At 34.8% G+C, this 16,728-nt stretch overlaps 1 protein-coding gene across 2 annotated transcripts in view; it reads right to left on the reverse strand.

The window, feature by feature from the left end:
* Positions 1-16,728, reverse strand: part of LOC145509773 (uncharacterized) — a 565,222-nt gene that overhangs the window by 434,706 nt on the left and 113,788 nt on the right. For both annotated transcript variants that reach the window (XM_081499063.1, XM_081499062.1), the window contains one exon: positions 2,377-2,436. Coding sequence is in view for 1 of the 2 variants with exons in the window: in XM_081499062.1 (XP_081355188.1) it covers positions 2,377-2,436 (60 nt within the window). In the remaining variant the exon portion in view is untranslated. The remainder of the gene's footprint in view (positions 1-2,376; positions 2,437-16,728) is intronic.

Consider the following 16,728-nt stretch of genomic DNA (forward strand, 5'->3'; position numbering starts at 1 on the left):
GTGAGTGAGTTTGGAACCAGATACTTTCCCCATCCACAGAAGCCTTAACAATAACTGCAGCCCTAGTCAATATACTAACTACTGACTTCTGAGATATCCTGAGCCAGAACCACCCGGCTAAAGTGTTTCCAGATTCCTGATCCACAGAAAAGAAACTAAGATAGTTTTTTTTTTTTGGTTAAGTATTGGGGTGAATTGTTACACAACTGGTAACTGACTTAGTAAATGAGAAGGAATTTAAACCCAGGCTCCTGAGTTTGAACTTTTCACTGTTTATCAAGATGACATCGAAATAGAATTTCTTAAGGTGAAAAGGTAAAATTTATTTCAAGAGTTGAAATGTGAAGAAATATACATAGAGTCATAAAAGAAGGATGCCTACTATTTAAAATTAATAAACATGCTTATTTTTATTTAGATAATTTTTAAAATTAGAGAAATATAGTATTACCAATAAGCTATGCCGAGTTTACCACATACTGCCTTTATAGTATTTCAAACACAGCAGAATTAAAACTTAAGTTATTCTCTAACTTGAGCAGAGCAAGAGGAAGCATGAGAATGCTGACACATTCAGAGTAATGATAGCGACGTGGGAATTGAATGGAAAATGAAGACGTCATTCCTTGAAATGAATAGTTAATAAAGAAAATTCTTCAGCAACTCTGAACGTGATTACCCAAACTCTTTTAAAAGGTGATTTTTTTTTTTTCCTATAGTGTGAGACCTGATGACTCAGTCAAATTCTGCCTTATGTGTTAACTTCTGACTCAAGCCACTCATACTGACTTTGAGTGAACTGTATAGGCAGTGGGTAAAATGTATGTGTGTGTCCATGTATTTGTTATGTGGGATCAGGTGATCTAAAACTACATGTAAATACTGTTTGCATTCAAATTACCCCAGTTTAACTAAACGTCTACAGAAGCTTCCTTACAATCTCATTCTCCTGACATTGACAATTTCCTTGTTTTTTTAAATGAAAAGCAAGTGTTTTAGATCTCACTTAGGTTTGGATACATTACAGCTATATTCCTGTTATTTAAATGTCTTCTTCAAATATCAACATACATAAATTATATTATTATGTGATTAGATTATCATATAATTTTATATGCATAAATATAAATATTTTTATCTTCATAATTAAATGTGAGTTGTCAAAACAGAAGTTAGATGGCTTTTTTAGTTTGTAAAACAAGTGAAACTTGACAATAAACTATGTGCTTTAAATTTCTTTGATTTGAAGTGCAGTTTATTCCAGGAGCAGTACTGTTCTACTCTACTTACTATTTATTTACTTATTTTTAATTGTGGTAAAAAAAATATGGACCATGAGATCTATCCTCTTAAATTTCTAAGTGTGCAGTGTAGTACTGTCAACTCTAAGTACAATGATCAAGAGTAGATCTCTAGACTTCTTCATTTTGCTTGAGTGAAGCTCTGTACAAATTGAACTATAGTCCCTCAGATTCATCTCCTCTCAGCCCTAGCCAACCACCATTCTACTTTCCATTTCTCTGAGTTTGCCTACATTAGATACTTCATTTAAGTGGATGAATCTTAAGGACATTATGCTAAATGAATTAAGCCAGTAACACAAGTACAAATCCTTCAATTATCATCATCTTTGAATCAACAAATTTCTTCCAATATTTTACCATAAACACAAAAGCGGCACACACACTCCCAAACCAAACCTCATACACAGGCAAACTTCAGAGACTCCCTATTTATTTTCCAATACCAAGCACTGAAAAACAATCAGGATAAAGTCATCAGTAAGTCTTTCCATGTGATAGCTGTGTACCTACAGTCTGAAAGAATGAATTTAGATGGTACAGTCCTTGTATATATTTTAAGATGTATTTCAGACCACTTCATGGTTCATCACTCCAGTTTTACTGATTAAGCAAACAGCTAAGCCGGCGCCATTCCATCCTGTCTTACGATGGGGTAGAGACTAAGGCTTGAATGAGCATTCAATGGGCAAGTACTCGTAGTCATTTCAATAATATGTTGCAGGATATCAGTGTAACTTCAGACATATATTGAACGGAACACAGAACCAGAGCTTAATCTTATAACTTAAAATACTAAAACACTAAACAAAGGGCAGAAGCTAAAGAGGTGATACAAATGCTACTGCACACCTGAAACTTATGTCATTAGACTGTAGCCCTCCCTTGTCCTACACCACTGCACCCATTTAATAAAAACTGAATTCAGGGGAGCACAAAAGCAATGCAAAATGCACCACTGTCTGTTCTTTCTACCATTTTTTACTGTGTGCTATTTTTCTAGTTGCCAGAAGGGGATACTAAAAACTAATTTTAAGACACACATACAAAAAAGAAAAACACAGCTGTTTCCTACCTTGCTAGGTCCTCTGGTTTGCGTGCTCTCCTTTTCCTCAAACCCTGTTATGGTGGACATCTAGGAAAAAAGAAAGGAAAAAGTGGGCAAAGCCTCACAAGTTTCTTCTTCTTTCTAAAGAAAGTATCGTGAAAATTTTCATTTGTTTGTTCTCTTTAATATTTTCAAGCATGCAAGCACAAAATTAGTTTCAGACGGATGACTATTTGGAAAACTGACTGCTTTGCATCGAACTGCATTCTTTCAGACTCATACATGAAGCCTTAACTCTCAAGGAGATGGTATTTGGAGATGGGGCCTTTGGGAGATGACTGGTTTAGATGAGACCACGAGGGTGCGGCCCTAGCATTACTACACTTATAAGAACAGTAAGAGACACTGGAGTTCTCTCTCTCCACCAGATGAAGACAGTGAAAAGGCCACCATCTCCAAGCCAGGAAGAGAGCACTCATCAGGAAGTAAACTGGCTTGTGCCTTGGACTTCCAGCTATCAGAACTCTGACAAATAAATGTGTGTTGTTTAAACCAAACAGTTCATGGTATTTTATTACAATGCCACAGCTGACTAAGCAACTGCCATATACCTTAGTGACAAAAATATTGTAGATTAGAGCATTACCCCAAAGTAACTCATGTAATTTGCCATCTTTCAGTAAGTTTATTTTTAGTATATTTAGTCAGAAAACAAAATGAAAACACCTACAATAGTACACATGTCCTAGATTCAATAGTTTTATTGTTAAAATTTCTTCTATACTACCAAAATTAAGAGTAAAAAAATAGATTCATTAAAACATAATCTTCTGTTTTCCTTACTTTATTCAATTTCCAAGTAAAAGATCTAATCAGTTAAGTAGCAGAAACAATTCATAAGGATACTTTCCCCATTTCATTTATTCAAAAATAACTGTATTCAAATCCAATTTTCTCTTAGTATTGTTCTAAAATTCAATAAAGAATGAAAATAAATTCTTGCATGAATCAAATAAATCATTATAAAACCACAGCAATAACAGATCATTGAAATTTATCATATGATTAGTAACATAAGCGTTTATTTAGTACTCAGATCAGTTCTCATAAGAATAGTTGAAATTTCCAATAATATAAACACTGATCACCATTTCCTCCCTTATAGCTCAGTCGATAAAGAATTTGCCTACAGTACAGGAGACTCGGGTTTGATTCTTGGGTTGGGAAGATCTCCTGGAGAAGGAAATGGCAACCCACTCCAGTATTCTTGCCTGGAGAATCCCATGGATAGAGGAGCCTGGCAGGCTACAGTCCATGGGGTCGCACGACTTGGCGACTAAACCACGACCATTTCCTCCAATTTTTTTGCTTTTTTTTTTTTTCCTTTTTGTTCTTTGTTCCTTCTTTTGTCCCAGAAAGACAGATCACATTAATCCTAGCAGAAGGTTCTAATAAGTCATTAGTTCAACTAAAACACAGACAGGTAAATGATGGCTTCACAGAGGAATCTGTTACTAAGTCAGTTAACTATGCTGATTAGCAAAGCACAGAGAGGGATATTCTTACAAAATTCCAGCAGAAAAGAGAACAAAAGAAGGACACCTTGCATGGTATTTTTCAAAACTTGCTTCGCTATAGATAAAAGGACACAGCTTAAAAAATTATTTCAGTTATTTGAGATATTAAAGTTAATCATAGCTCATAGTGAATGATTTTAAGCTTGCACATATACTTATTCAATTGCAAATATATATGTGTGTGTGTGTATGTATATATATATCATACGTTGTCAAAAGATATATTTTATGTCTAAAATTGGTGATGGTTCAGTCACTAAGTCATGTCCAACTCTTGTGACCCCATAGACTGTAGCCCGCCATGGAATTTTCCAGGCAAGAATGCTGGAGTGGTTTGTCATTTCCTTCTCTAGAGGATCTTCCCAACCCAGGGATAGAACTTGGGTCTCTTGCATTGAAGGAGAGTCTTTACTGACTGAGCCATTACTTTCCATTAATCTTTATTACAAGTATAATATATAAGTATTATGTTAAAAATGTGCAATCTGAATATGTGGCAGAAGGATAAATCCTCAAGTGAAAATACTTAGTTTTAATTAGCATAACTTTGATAGCCTGAAATACTTATTAATTTTAAACTATTTCACTTATGTAGTAGTTAGATATTGCTTATATTCTTGATTCTGGCTTTTTAGGCAACCCAGGAGGTGATAAATTTTGTAATTCAAACACTAAATGACAAACTTCTATATATATCCAAGATAGAATGTCATGTGGAAACCCAAAGAGGAATAGAACTGCTTTCCAGTCTTCCTGAACAAAATGTGCACGTTGTGACTATTAGATTGCATTTAAATTAATGTTCAAAAAACCAAATGCCTACTCAAATCCAACCATATAAACATTTAGAAGGCACTTACAGAGTGCTTAGAGACTATGACACCTGCAGACTTAAAAATTAATGAATTCTGTTACGTCTCCACTGTATACTAGTCTGAGTTATTTAAAGAAGATCCTAAGACATGATTACATGTGCAAGAAATTTGTTGGGGATGTGAGAAGGCGAGCACCTTCAAACCATAATGGAAGTCTGACACTTACAGAAGGAGAAAGAGAGAGAAAGAAAGAGGAGTAAAAAAAAAATTCAGACAGTAGAAACCAAGTTTCAAGAAAGTTTTGGCTAATGCAACAAGTTTTCCTTCCAGAGTTAGCTATTGGAGGAGTTCACATCTTGCCAAAATGAGCCTGCTTAATAGCTCTGCCATGTTCGGCCATGGCCTGGGATCTGCCTGGGGAATGTGTACCCACTGTGTGAAGGCAGCAAGGGACCCGGAGGTGTACAGGTGGGGTCAGTAAATCATGCTCCCCACATAGGAGACTGGAACAACACACTGTCATATTCACAAGGTCTGAAAAATTATTAATCATCTATTGTTTCAAAATGCTGTCTATAATATGTCAGGCCTATTGTAATAGTTTGCTCTTTTGCTAATTCTCTGTAACTAGGAATATATTCCAGGAAATACTGAGATAAAACATTTCTCTTGAAATTACTCTGAAATATTGCTGCAATTGTAATTAGAGACCTATCCAGATATTTTAGTGATAACAATCACATTATCCTAAAATTTATTAGGAGAAAAGAATGTGCAAGAGATTCATGAATGTTATAGGAAAATATAGAAAATACAAAAGGTAAATACAAAATGCTGCATATGTAAAAACATACATTAAAAGGTTAGTGACAAATTGTGTGTTATTACTAAGTATTAAATGAGTACATCAATGTAAAATTTAAAAGTACAAAATTTCTATTTAGAATATAAGAAAAGTCAGCATTTCAAATTTTTGTGAAAAGAGTGTGCAAGATAGCCAGTGTTACCATATATCACTCGGAATAAAACTCAATCTAAAAATCAATTCATAACTGAATAACACTCCATATAATTAGGAATGCATTACAGAAAACAAAAGACAATACATATAAAAAGGATTTGAAAAGTCTTCGTGAACATGATACAAAACAAACCCTGCTCTTTCCTATAATATTACAACAAAATTGGAGAAGGAAATGGCAACCCACTCCAGTATTCTTGCCTGGGAAATCCCATGGACCTGGTGGGCTACAGTCCATGGGGTCACAAAGAGTCAGACACTTTTTATTTTTAAAAAGTTTCTGTTTTCCTGTAAGATTTAAAGACTGCTCCCCATTGAAATTTTAACTGGAAAAACAAGGTCTCTCTCTATCCACTGATAACAGGCTTGAGTAATTAGTTGCTCAGTTGTGTCCTAATCTTTGCAACCCCATGGACTGCAACCCACCAGGCTCCTCTGTTCATGGAATTCTCCAGGCAAGAATACTGGAGTGGGTTGCCATGCTCTTCTCCAGGGGCTCTTCCCAACCCAGGGATTGAACCTGGGTCTCCTGCATCGTGAGCAGGTTCTTTACCACCTGAGCCACCAAGGAAGCCAGGGATATCAGGCTTAGCCAATAAAGTTGGCTTTAACCACTGCCTCTGAGCAGTAGTAACGTATGCCTTAACAAAACAAGAGATGTATGCAATAGTTAGGCGTTGTTTTCAATCTGGATCCTGGAATAGGAATCATACGCACACAGGAAGAAGTGCAGAAAGCTCACCCTTTATAGCTAACCAGAAAGATGAAGAGGAAATAAAGTTTATTTTTGTAAGCTACCATTTTGTGTTTGTTTGTATTACATTACAAAGCAAAATAATCCTGGTGCATATATATGATTTGGAAGAGATAATCCTATCCCTACAATTTCTCAAGACAAAATTATCTCTTCCTTATTTTATGTCTCAAAATTCTTTTGTCTCAATTAGATCTCTGGGTCAGGAAGATGCCCTGAAGTAGAAAATGGCAACCCACTCTAGCTTTCTTGTGTGAAAAATTCCATGGACAGAGGAGCCTGGAGGGCTACAGTCCATGGGGTCACAGAGTCAGACATGACTGAGTGACTGAGCACTCAAAGCGCAGGAACACGAGATCTAATTTTATTTTATTTTTTAAAGCTCAGTGGTTTGGAAACTCCACATTGGCTCTTAAGGGAATAAACTGTTGAGGTTAGAAAACTAGCGCTTTTTTTTTTTTTTTTTTTTTTGTATTTTAAAAAGCATAATATTTATCTGATAACTAAAGGATTTGGAACACAAGTTAATTAGCAAGAGAGAGCAGGACTTTTCTGATGGTACAGTGGCTAAACCTCCGAGCTCCCAATGCAAGGGGTCAGGGTTCGGTCCATAGTCAGGGAGCTAGATCGCATATGCCATAAATAAAAGTCATAACTGGAGGGTCCAGCATGCCACAAAAAAGACTGAGGGTTCTGTGTGCTGCAACCAAGACTTGGTGCAGATAAATAGGAAGCAACAATTTAAAAAACAACAATAAGAAAACAATACAGAGCATTTATATTTGGGCCCAAACCATGGCTTTACTGTAATTTAGGGAGAAATCATAACAAACCTGTGGCTAACTTTCTAGGTTGCCTATGTTCTAACACAGCATTAAATTGGATCTTTTATTTTCCAAGGTACATTCCCAAAAACTGCTCTATGATCAATGTTGTAGGGTCAAATGATCTTAGGAAGTACTCCTCAGCACAATTACCTCTTGAAATTTTAAGTATCCACTGTTACAACTAAAGATCTTATCACCCTGAAGTAAATAAAACTATTTGACTCAGAATTTCCTAGCTTATTATCTTGGGATGTTTTTTAACCAATAACCTGTATTATTCTTCTGCTAAATTGAATTTCCTGTAGCAAATTTTAGAAAATGTGGAATTAGATGATATAAAGAAATAAGATGAAGTCTCATAATTTTAACTTCCCCAGAATTAGCTTCTCTGATTTGTATCTTAGACTCTTGATTTTTACATCTAGACAAAAAGTAAACACATATTTAATAATACATATTTTGGCAAATTATAATAGATGGCTTTTTCTTATATTCTCAATATCTTCGCTATAAAGAATAGAACTATAATAAAATACTCTTGTAATAACAGAAAAATTTTTAATGGTGAACTTGTATATTTTTTAACACAACTAAAGAGTGTTGTTTAGCATTCAGAAAACCCAAGATCTAATTAAAAGCAATTTTTCAGTAGTATCCCTAGCAGTTCATATGTATATATTTTTCTAAATAATAACTGCTTACTTAGAGCTCTGTCTTTACATAGTTAATGAATTTAAAAAATATTATTAAGAACAAATCATATTGTTCTATCAACAGAGCCAAATGCTAGATCTAAAAATAATTTGTATGTAACTTAATTTTTTTTTTTTACTTTTTCTGAGCCTCTAATTCCTCACCTGCAAAACTGGAGTAATGATGAGAACTACTCCATAAGTAGTAATAATTGAAGAACACAAACACGTCATTGCCAGTGCACCCCAGTTCCCAGTTTCTTATCAACAAGAAACCATATACTTTCTTCTCTCTTTCTTATACCCTGTTATAATGTAATTGTGGGGAAATGTCATTATGAAATCAATGAATCTACGTTAAAAATTTTTCTCAAATCTCTCTTTTGTTGTTCTTCTCCTAATACTTTTTGTTGTTTCTATTGTTAGAGTTAGATGAGTATGATCAATATATAAGGAAAAACAATAATAAAACAATAAACTATGCAAATTTTAATAATCATACCATTTCTAAAGAGTCTTTTCAGACTCTTGTGTTCAAAGTACTGCTTTCCTCAATCTTTTATATGACAGTCCAAGAGGTCTAAGTTTATGTACCATTCATACTATTATCATTCAGTGATTTTTACATAAGAAACTAAAACCTATTTCCCTTACCAATGCTCTCCTGTTCACCTAGTGGAAGATAACTCAATCCTGCCTTTCTAGAAGGAATAAAAAGGGCCTTAAATCATTAAAGAACATGCTGAAATGATTTAAGTTAAAAGGAGGATCAAGAATGGAATCCAAAGCTCCTGACACCCATTGCTGTCTCAATCTGTCTGCCTGTTCTGCAGAAAAATGGTTTTACGTTAGCTAAATTGAAGTAAAATGCGGCTTGAGGGAGTCACTGCCCATGATTTCTTCTAAGTGTTCTAATATGCATCTGGCATATTTGGAAACTTTTAAACATTTCTTCCCTTTGAGTGCTATTACTTATTAAAGTGAAAATCTTGCCAGCTAGATATCCTTGGTAGTTTATTTACTCCTGAGACACATGGTTGATGAGATTGCATGTGGCAAAGCCTCTGTTCCACTTAAAAATAGCAGAGAATTTACATGATTGGGATATATAACTCTTTCTGAGCATATAAACCCCCTGCTTCTATGTGTGGAAGCTCATAAAGGACATGTAGAAACTAACTGAATTGGACCCAACGGTGCTCTGCTGCTCTGTCATATATAATAACACAACATCATTTATCCTGATTGTTCCTCACAACAGAAGCAATGCATTTAAGAGGCACATGGGGATACAGAAAGGAATGAGATTTATATTTGCATGTGTTTGTTAATATTGACAATTAAAAGCTGAGTTGAGGAAATAAAACTTGAGAAATAAAATTTTTAGAGGTAAATATTGTCAATTCTTCCTAATAAGCTATTAAAATAATACATACTTTTATTGTTTTTAAAAAATATATTATTGAGGAAAAGTTATGTAAATGGTTGCACCCACAAATTTAAAACACTAGAATTACTTATTAAAAATGTCCTTTGGGCAAAACTCTTCCCAGAGGCATTCCGTCAAACACAGATAATCCTGATATATTTTTGATCAAAGATTTCACACTATAGGAGGAGACACAAGCCATGTAGATAACTACAACCCAAGATAGAATGTGGTGTTTTATTCAAAATTTAAATACGAGAGGGATTAAGAAGAGAGGATCAACATTTGATAAGGCCATTTCTATGTAATTTTACCAGTTTTATTAAGTTTATTTCACATAGATCTGATTTGCCAATAGTTGACATTTTTGAGAGAGTAACAAGGGAACATAATCAACACTGGAAGTGCTAAGTCCCAAACACAGCATCAGCCAGGCTCATAATGATTATGCTCTTTAATTCTTGCAACAAACCTTTAAGGTGTTGTTACTGGCTGCATCTTACTGATGAGGAAACATTGACCGTAATCAAGTAGTTGGTCCATGATTATCAAGTGAGAAAATTAAAAAAAAAAAGCAAGGCAGGATTCTTGGATGTGAAATCTTTTTCACCATCTTGCCTCCTTGTCATGAACTTTTATTTAGAAAAAAAATAGAATAATTTAAAATTTTTCTTCCAAAGATTGACAGTTTCTGTTAAAGGAGCCCAAATATACAGTGAAAAGGCTGTCACAGTTAATTATAAGGAAATGTGCAATTTTGCTGCATTCATAAAAATATTATGAAAATAGTAAGTCCCAAAAAAGCAACAGAAAATAACTGACATATCTGTGGTAGACAGATTCTTAATCTTTTCTTAGTTTTTATATGGAAACATACATACATACATGTGTGTGTATATTTATGGGCATATATGTGTGTGTGTGTGTGTGTGTATATATATATATACATATATATATATATATATATACGTATATATATATATATACATATATATGGCTAGCTATGTATAATTTTCTTTCCTTAATGGGAATAAGGATTGCAGTTCATTTCATTCACTAGTTAGTGAAACTAGACTGACACAAGATAGAGACTTGTGGAAAGAAATAGTAAAATAGCAATTTGTAAATGCAGGTGAGCCGTGTATGGCCCTGCCTTTCTTGTTAGTTGTATGATATATCAATGTTCTAGTTATTCATGAAAATTATATGCCATATTTATATGAAGTAAAAACTGAAACTTGCATCCCTATTAAAATGAGTACATCTGGAGGACCACAATTTCACACACTGAACTCATGGAATTTAAGACAGAAAGAGGAAGAGCAAGCAAGCAGAAGACACTTATACCATCAAAAATCAAGAATTACAGAACCCAGTTGAAACCTAAACTGGAAATTAGGCCTGTCTGAGTATGTTCAAGAAAATGTATGAGTTGTTTAGTCAGAAATCTGTGTTCATGAGCATCTAATAGGACTCTCAGAATGAACTCATCCTCAAAAAAAAGACAGCCAGATATGACAAGCATCGCATATTTAGAAAGCCTTGAGGATATACAGAGAAGAGGGATGCTGAGAATTGCAGTCAATATAATGTGCATTTCATCATGGACTTTTCTGTGGGTTCCAATGAGAAGAACCACTAATAACTATGGATAACATTTTTACTCACAACTCTGGAACACCTAAAAGAACATGCAGCAAAATGTTTATAATCTTGTAAAAAATAATTTTATGCAAAAATGAGGACATGAATCACAAACCCCAGTTAACTAGAAATATCACCCTGAGAATATTAGTACATTATCAAGACTCTTGATTAAGAATATATTGCCTGTGTGTCATAGTAAGGGCACCAGCAGATGTTGCATAGCCTGGAGTGTGCAGGGAAATCCAGCTGAGGTTCAAGTACAATCAAGGGCAAAAGTTGTGTAAAAATCATCTAATAAGATGGCTGACCAGATTTGTACTGTATTGGCCAAAAAATGTGTTCAGATGTTTCCTTAAAATGTTACAGAGAAATCCAAATGAACTTTGTGGCCAACCCAAAACATAAGCACATCTGAGATAATGCTGACCATTTCCATAAGTATGTAGTACAAGGAAAGTGAAAGTCGCTCAGTTGTGTCTGACTCTTCCGGACTCCATGGATTATAGTACACCAGGCTCCTCTGCCCATGGGGATTTTCCAGGCAAGAATACTGGAATGGGTTGCCATGCCCTCCTCCAGGGGATCTTCCCAACCCAGGGATCGAACTCAGGTCTCCCACATTGCTGTGGATTCTTTACCATCTGAGCCACCAGGAATCCCATGAATACTGGAGTGGGTGGCCTATCTCCTCTCCATGGACTCTTCCTGACCCAGGAATCAAACTGAGGTCTCCTGCATTACAGGTGAATTTTTCATCAGCTGAGCTACCAGGGAAGCATGTAGCTATTTTTTATTTGCAATGGGAATTTTAGAATATGATGGTTTTTACGATTTTGTTTTAGAGAGCATTATCAAAGGAGAGGCATGAAATTTTTTTCCTGTCTTGCTCTGCTTTTCAATAAATCAGGGTCTCCTGCATTGCAGGTGGATTCATTACCAACTGAGCTATGAGGAAAGCCCTCTTTCAGTGAAGAGCCAAATTGAAATCAGAGAGATGGTAAAAATATTGGTTTAGTCCAGTCCCTGAGAATATATGCATTTCTACTGATTTGGCAATGCATATATTTCAAACTTAATACTGTGAAGATGCCCAGAAAATTCCACATCCAACACCTCTGGTGATATTTTGTGCCCATGACAGCCTTAATCTTCTCCTCAGCTTGACTATACTTTAGGAAGCGTTCTTCCTGCCTCTAGATCCCGATCTCTCTTTTCTTAGAACATTTACTTTAGAAAGCATTTATTTGTAAATCATTTCAGTGCATCTCTAGATGTAACATGCTTTTAAGATTTCTTGCAAGTTTTACAACCCAGACGTGTCTTTCTCAAGGACCTGGAAGCTCTTTCTTTAAAATGTAATCATCAGGGAACACAGAACCCCTACCTTCCAATGTCTGTGGGAAGACTGGGAGCCTAACTCTGGCAGAACGACTTGCTCCAAGTTGTAAAATTACCTCCTGTCATGAAAATAAGAGAGTTTACTTTTCTTTGGAGCAAAGCCAAATTATCAAAAAAGATGTCCTATGAAATTTCAACCTAGTTTTTAAAAACTCCAGTCCTACACTTCAAACTGCATTTCCACCCTATTTCAGTAAACCTGAATAAAGTCTTCCTTTCTTGTTTAACTTTGTCCAATTTATCTTTAGCAGTTTTAGTTTTTACGTCTGCTAAAATATAAACTCAAACCCTTTTCTATATTTTTAAATCAGTATTCTTAATCATTTGAGATAATTATGATCAAATTCCACTTATGGAATTTTGAAAACTTTTGTTTTATTTGTCCCACTTCTGAGCTTTCAGCCACATACAGAACTTATGTTTTTTCTAAATCCTAGTAGGGAAGCATAAGAAAGGAGACTAGATACTACACACTTTACAAATGCTTACCATTTCTTACAAGATGTTTGCATGTAAGGAAGTGTACAGAAAATGGATAAAAGATGTTTTAAAAATAATCTATAAATTTAATTGTGCATGCTATCTTCCCTTTCCAGCTGCCAAGTTAAATAAAGAACTGCCTAGTTTTATAAATGCTCAAGGAAAGCACATTAAAAATGAATACAAATAGCCAAAGATAAACTAAATGATGACTTAACCCAAATTTTTAAAGCTTATTATTTCCCAAAAAGTCTCAAAATACTTGAGAAATTCAATGACTTTAAGTCAATATACACACAATCTGTCTCATGAAACACTAGCCCTCCAAAACACCTTGGAAAATGTACTTAATTTGTCAAATAATTGTGAAAAAAACAATACATAATATATCACCAATATGAATATTCAAATTGCACATTAGTTATAAAATCTGAGCATTTTGCAGTAATCCATGAGAAGGTATAACTCAGTAATTCCCCATATGTTTTCCTAAGAATTTTTCCAACTGTTTTAAGATTCTGTTTCTTGAGTTCACTTGATACAGAAAGCCAAAAGTACATACTACATATCAAGTAAGTCTATATTCAGTTTTAAGACTTTTTTTGTTGTTTTTTTAAACTACATCTTGGTCACTATGATATTTAGGCCAGGCACAAAGATAAGCTGAGCATTCTTTCTACACTATAACCTGGATTTCATGCTGGAGAGTAGGAAGAACACTAAAAACCACTAAAACTTCGTTGATCTTTAATATTTCAACTGCACTTTTTTTTTAATGGTTGGACTTGGCTCTTTAGTTTTAAAATATCTCAGCTCCTCATTTCTTCTAAAGAAAACCCAGGTATATGCAAAACCTTTTTCCAATCATCCAAACAAGTTAATCTTCTCAAAAATAAATTCCCAATTTTTTTTAAATTTTTTTTCTTTACTGTTGCAAGTATTGCTTCTTCTGCCTAAAATCCCCTCCATTTCCCTTCCTGACACATTCCTTTTTGTCCTTTAGGGCTCAGTGCCTGCATTGTGATACTGTCTATGGCAAAATGGTGCTAACCATCCATCTCAACTTCCTTCTAATGCAAAGGCCTCCTCTGCCAGAGACTGGTATAAACTACATATTCTAGAATTTTGTAGCCAGGGTTGGCTAGAAGGGATCTATCAGTCAAACATGCTCTAAATTTGGAAGTCACAAGGGAGAAAGAGAATTTACTTCTGATGTTATTTTCACTGGCAGATAAAGTTTGGGTGGAGTTTCCTGGAAAAACACCAGCAGCAGTTGTCATGTATAGTCCCTTGGCTTCATGGATGTCACAGGTAGAGGGCATTGGACCTGCTGATGAGGATCACAGGATAGAAACTGCTCCAATTCCTGTCTGCTTCTTGACTGCAGAGTGGTGACTTGGCTCTAGTTTCAGATGTTGCTGAAACTTGCTAGTTTGGTCAGGCAGATTGACGATCATAGAAGAAGATGGAGTTCCTCAATGGGTTAGGACTGGAGTGTGGCTTTGGAGCCATTCTTAACAGCCCAATTTAACTTGCTTCCCCTGCTCTCCTAAAGATTTAGCACATGACCTAGAAGTCGCTCAGTCGTGTCCAACTCTTTGCGACCCCATGGACTGTAGCCTACCGGGCTCCTCCGTCCATGGGATTTTCCAGGCAAGAGTACTGGAGTGGGCTGCCATTTCCTTCTCCAGAGGATCTTCCCGACCCAGGGATTGACCCCAGGTCTCCCGCATTGTCGGCAGATGCTTTACCATCTGAGCCACAAGAGGATCATGACCTAAGCACACAGTAAACACAGCTCTTTCTATTTAAACTAGCCAAAGTAGATTCTGTTCTCTGCAACCAAGTCTTGACTTTTAAAAATGTCACATCCTCTGTGAATCCTAATTTTCTATTTTCTCACAGAACATCATGCACATTAATAGTTTTTTTTTAAAGTGTATTTTTACGTCTCCCAACAGTGACATCTTACTGCCTTGTGTGACTGCTTCCTCTTTCTTCTGTGCTCTCTAAAAGGCACACATTCCTTGTGTCCTGTCTTTTCTCTGAGAGGCCTGCCATCTTTTCTAATTCTCCTGGGTTATCTTGCAACTCAGTTCCACGATGGGCTTAATCAGGTTTTTTTTTTTCTGGTCACACCTCATGGCTTATGTGATCTTACTTCCCAAACCAGAGATCAAGCCCAGCCTGCATAGTGAAAGCATCAAATTCTAACCCCTGGGCTACTAGGTAATCCCCCAGATTATGTTAAAATATTATTATTAAAAATATCTCTTTTCCTTGGTTAAGATGGAAGCAATTTTCTGTTAATTTCTATATTGAGTGGAATCATAAGCTACTTTTGTTTTTATTATTAGAAAGTTATGTTTCTATAATGATAAAATATTTCAAACATGCTATTATACTCATTTACAAAATCAAAAGTGTGTTATGATCATGTGCATAATTTACCTGGAATTTAATACACAAGAGAAAATTATAAATTTTAATTAAATAAAGCTCTCTCATTGATTTGAGATCCCCAAATTTATCATGTGCCAAAATGACATCTACTCTGGACATTCTTTTATGCTCCAGTGGGCATCCAACTCTTCAGATCTTACTACCTTGTTTTTCTTATTGTAATTGGATAATATGTTTAATGCTTGAGAGTACGTTACCAGTCTTACTCATCTTTTTCAAAAACAAAGTTCCATGTATTTTTTTTTTTACTTTTGTTCAGATGAAATTTTGAATTTAGTTAATTTTTTAAAAATTAAATCTAATTGGGATTATATTTATTTCTGAAAATAATATCAAGATTATGCCATCACCACTTTCATAGAGTAGTGTATATGCTCAGTTTCCTTAAATTTTTTATAATTAGTCCCAAGAAGCAAAAAAAAATATACACATATATATATCACTTTAAAATACATACTTGTACACAAGCAAAGTCAAATAATTAACTGAACTGCAATTACTGCTTTTGTTTCAGTGATTTCTTCATTTCTTTAACTCATAAAATAATAGCTATATTCTGGTTTCAGTACATTCATGTAGAAGATAATAGTAACTATTTTGGAGTCTATATCATAGTATAGAGTCACTTTTAATTAAATATTTGAAAATATCACCATTAAACAATTGAAAAATTACCTTGTATGAATCAAGAAAAATTAGCAATATTCTGAATTAGACTACCTATACTTTACTTTAACAAGAGATAAGAATTCACTTCATATTTTTTAAGAGATTTTAGTATCAAACAGTGGTGGATTGGAGTTTCAACTTCCTACTTATTATCTATGTAATCCTGTAAAATTTAGCCCCTAATGCTCCTAAACAGGATTAACTATATTGGCTACCTCATGGAGTTTCTATGAAGAGTTATGTAATTAATGAAAAAAACATTTATCATAGTACCTGGTGTAGACTATCACTCAATAAATGCAAACTGAAGATTGGATTTTATTCTGACTGATTTATACTTTGAAATACAGTTGACCCATGAACTGAGAAGGCCCACTTACACACGGAGGTTTTTGATAAACACGGTATTACAATATCACATGATCCACGGTCGTTGGGATTAAAACCAAGGGACACAAGACATGGAACCAAGAACACAGATGGCCCACTAGAAAGTCATACATGGATTTCTAACTTAGGGGTAGGTCAGTGCACCTAACACTTGTGTTGTTCAAGGGTCAACTGTAGTGAAAACATATCTATGTATTTTATTTGTTATCTATTTTTA

Source organism: Giraffa tippelskirchi, chromosome 6 (assembly GCF_054371585.1).
Source record: "Giraffa tippelskirchi isolate mGirTip1 chromosome 6, T2T-mGirTip1v1.2.pri, whole genome shotgun sequence".
NCBI lineage: Eukaryota > Metazoa > Chordata > Mammalia > Artiodactyla > Giraffidae > Giraffa > Giraffa tippelskirchi.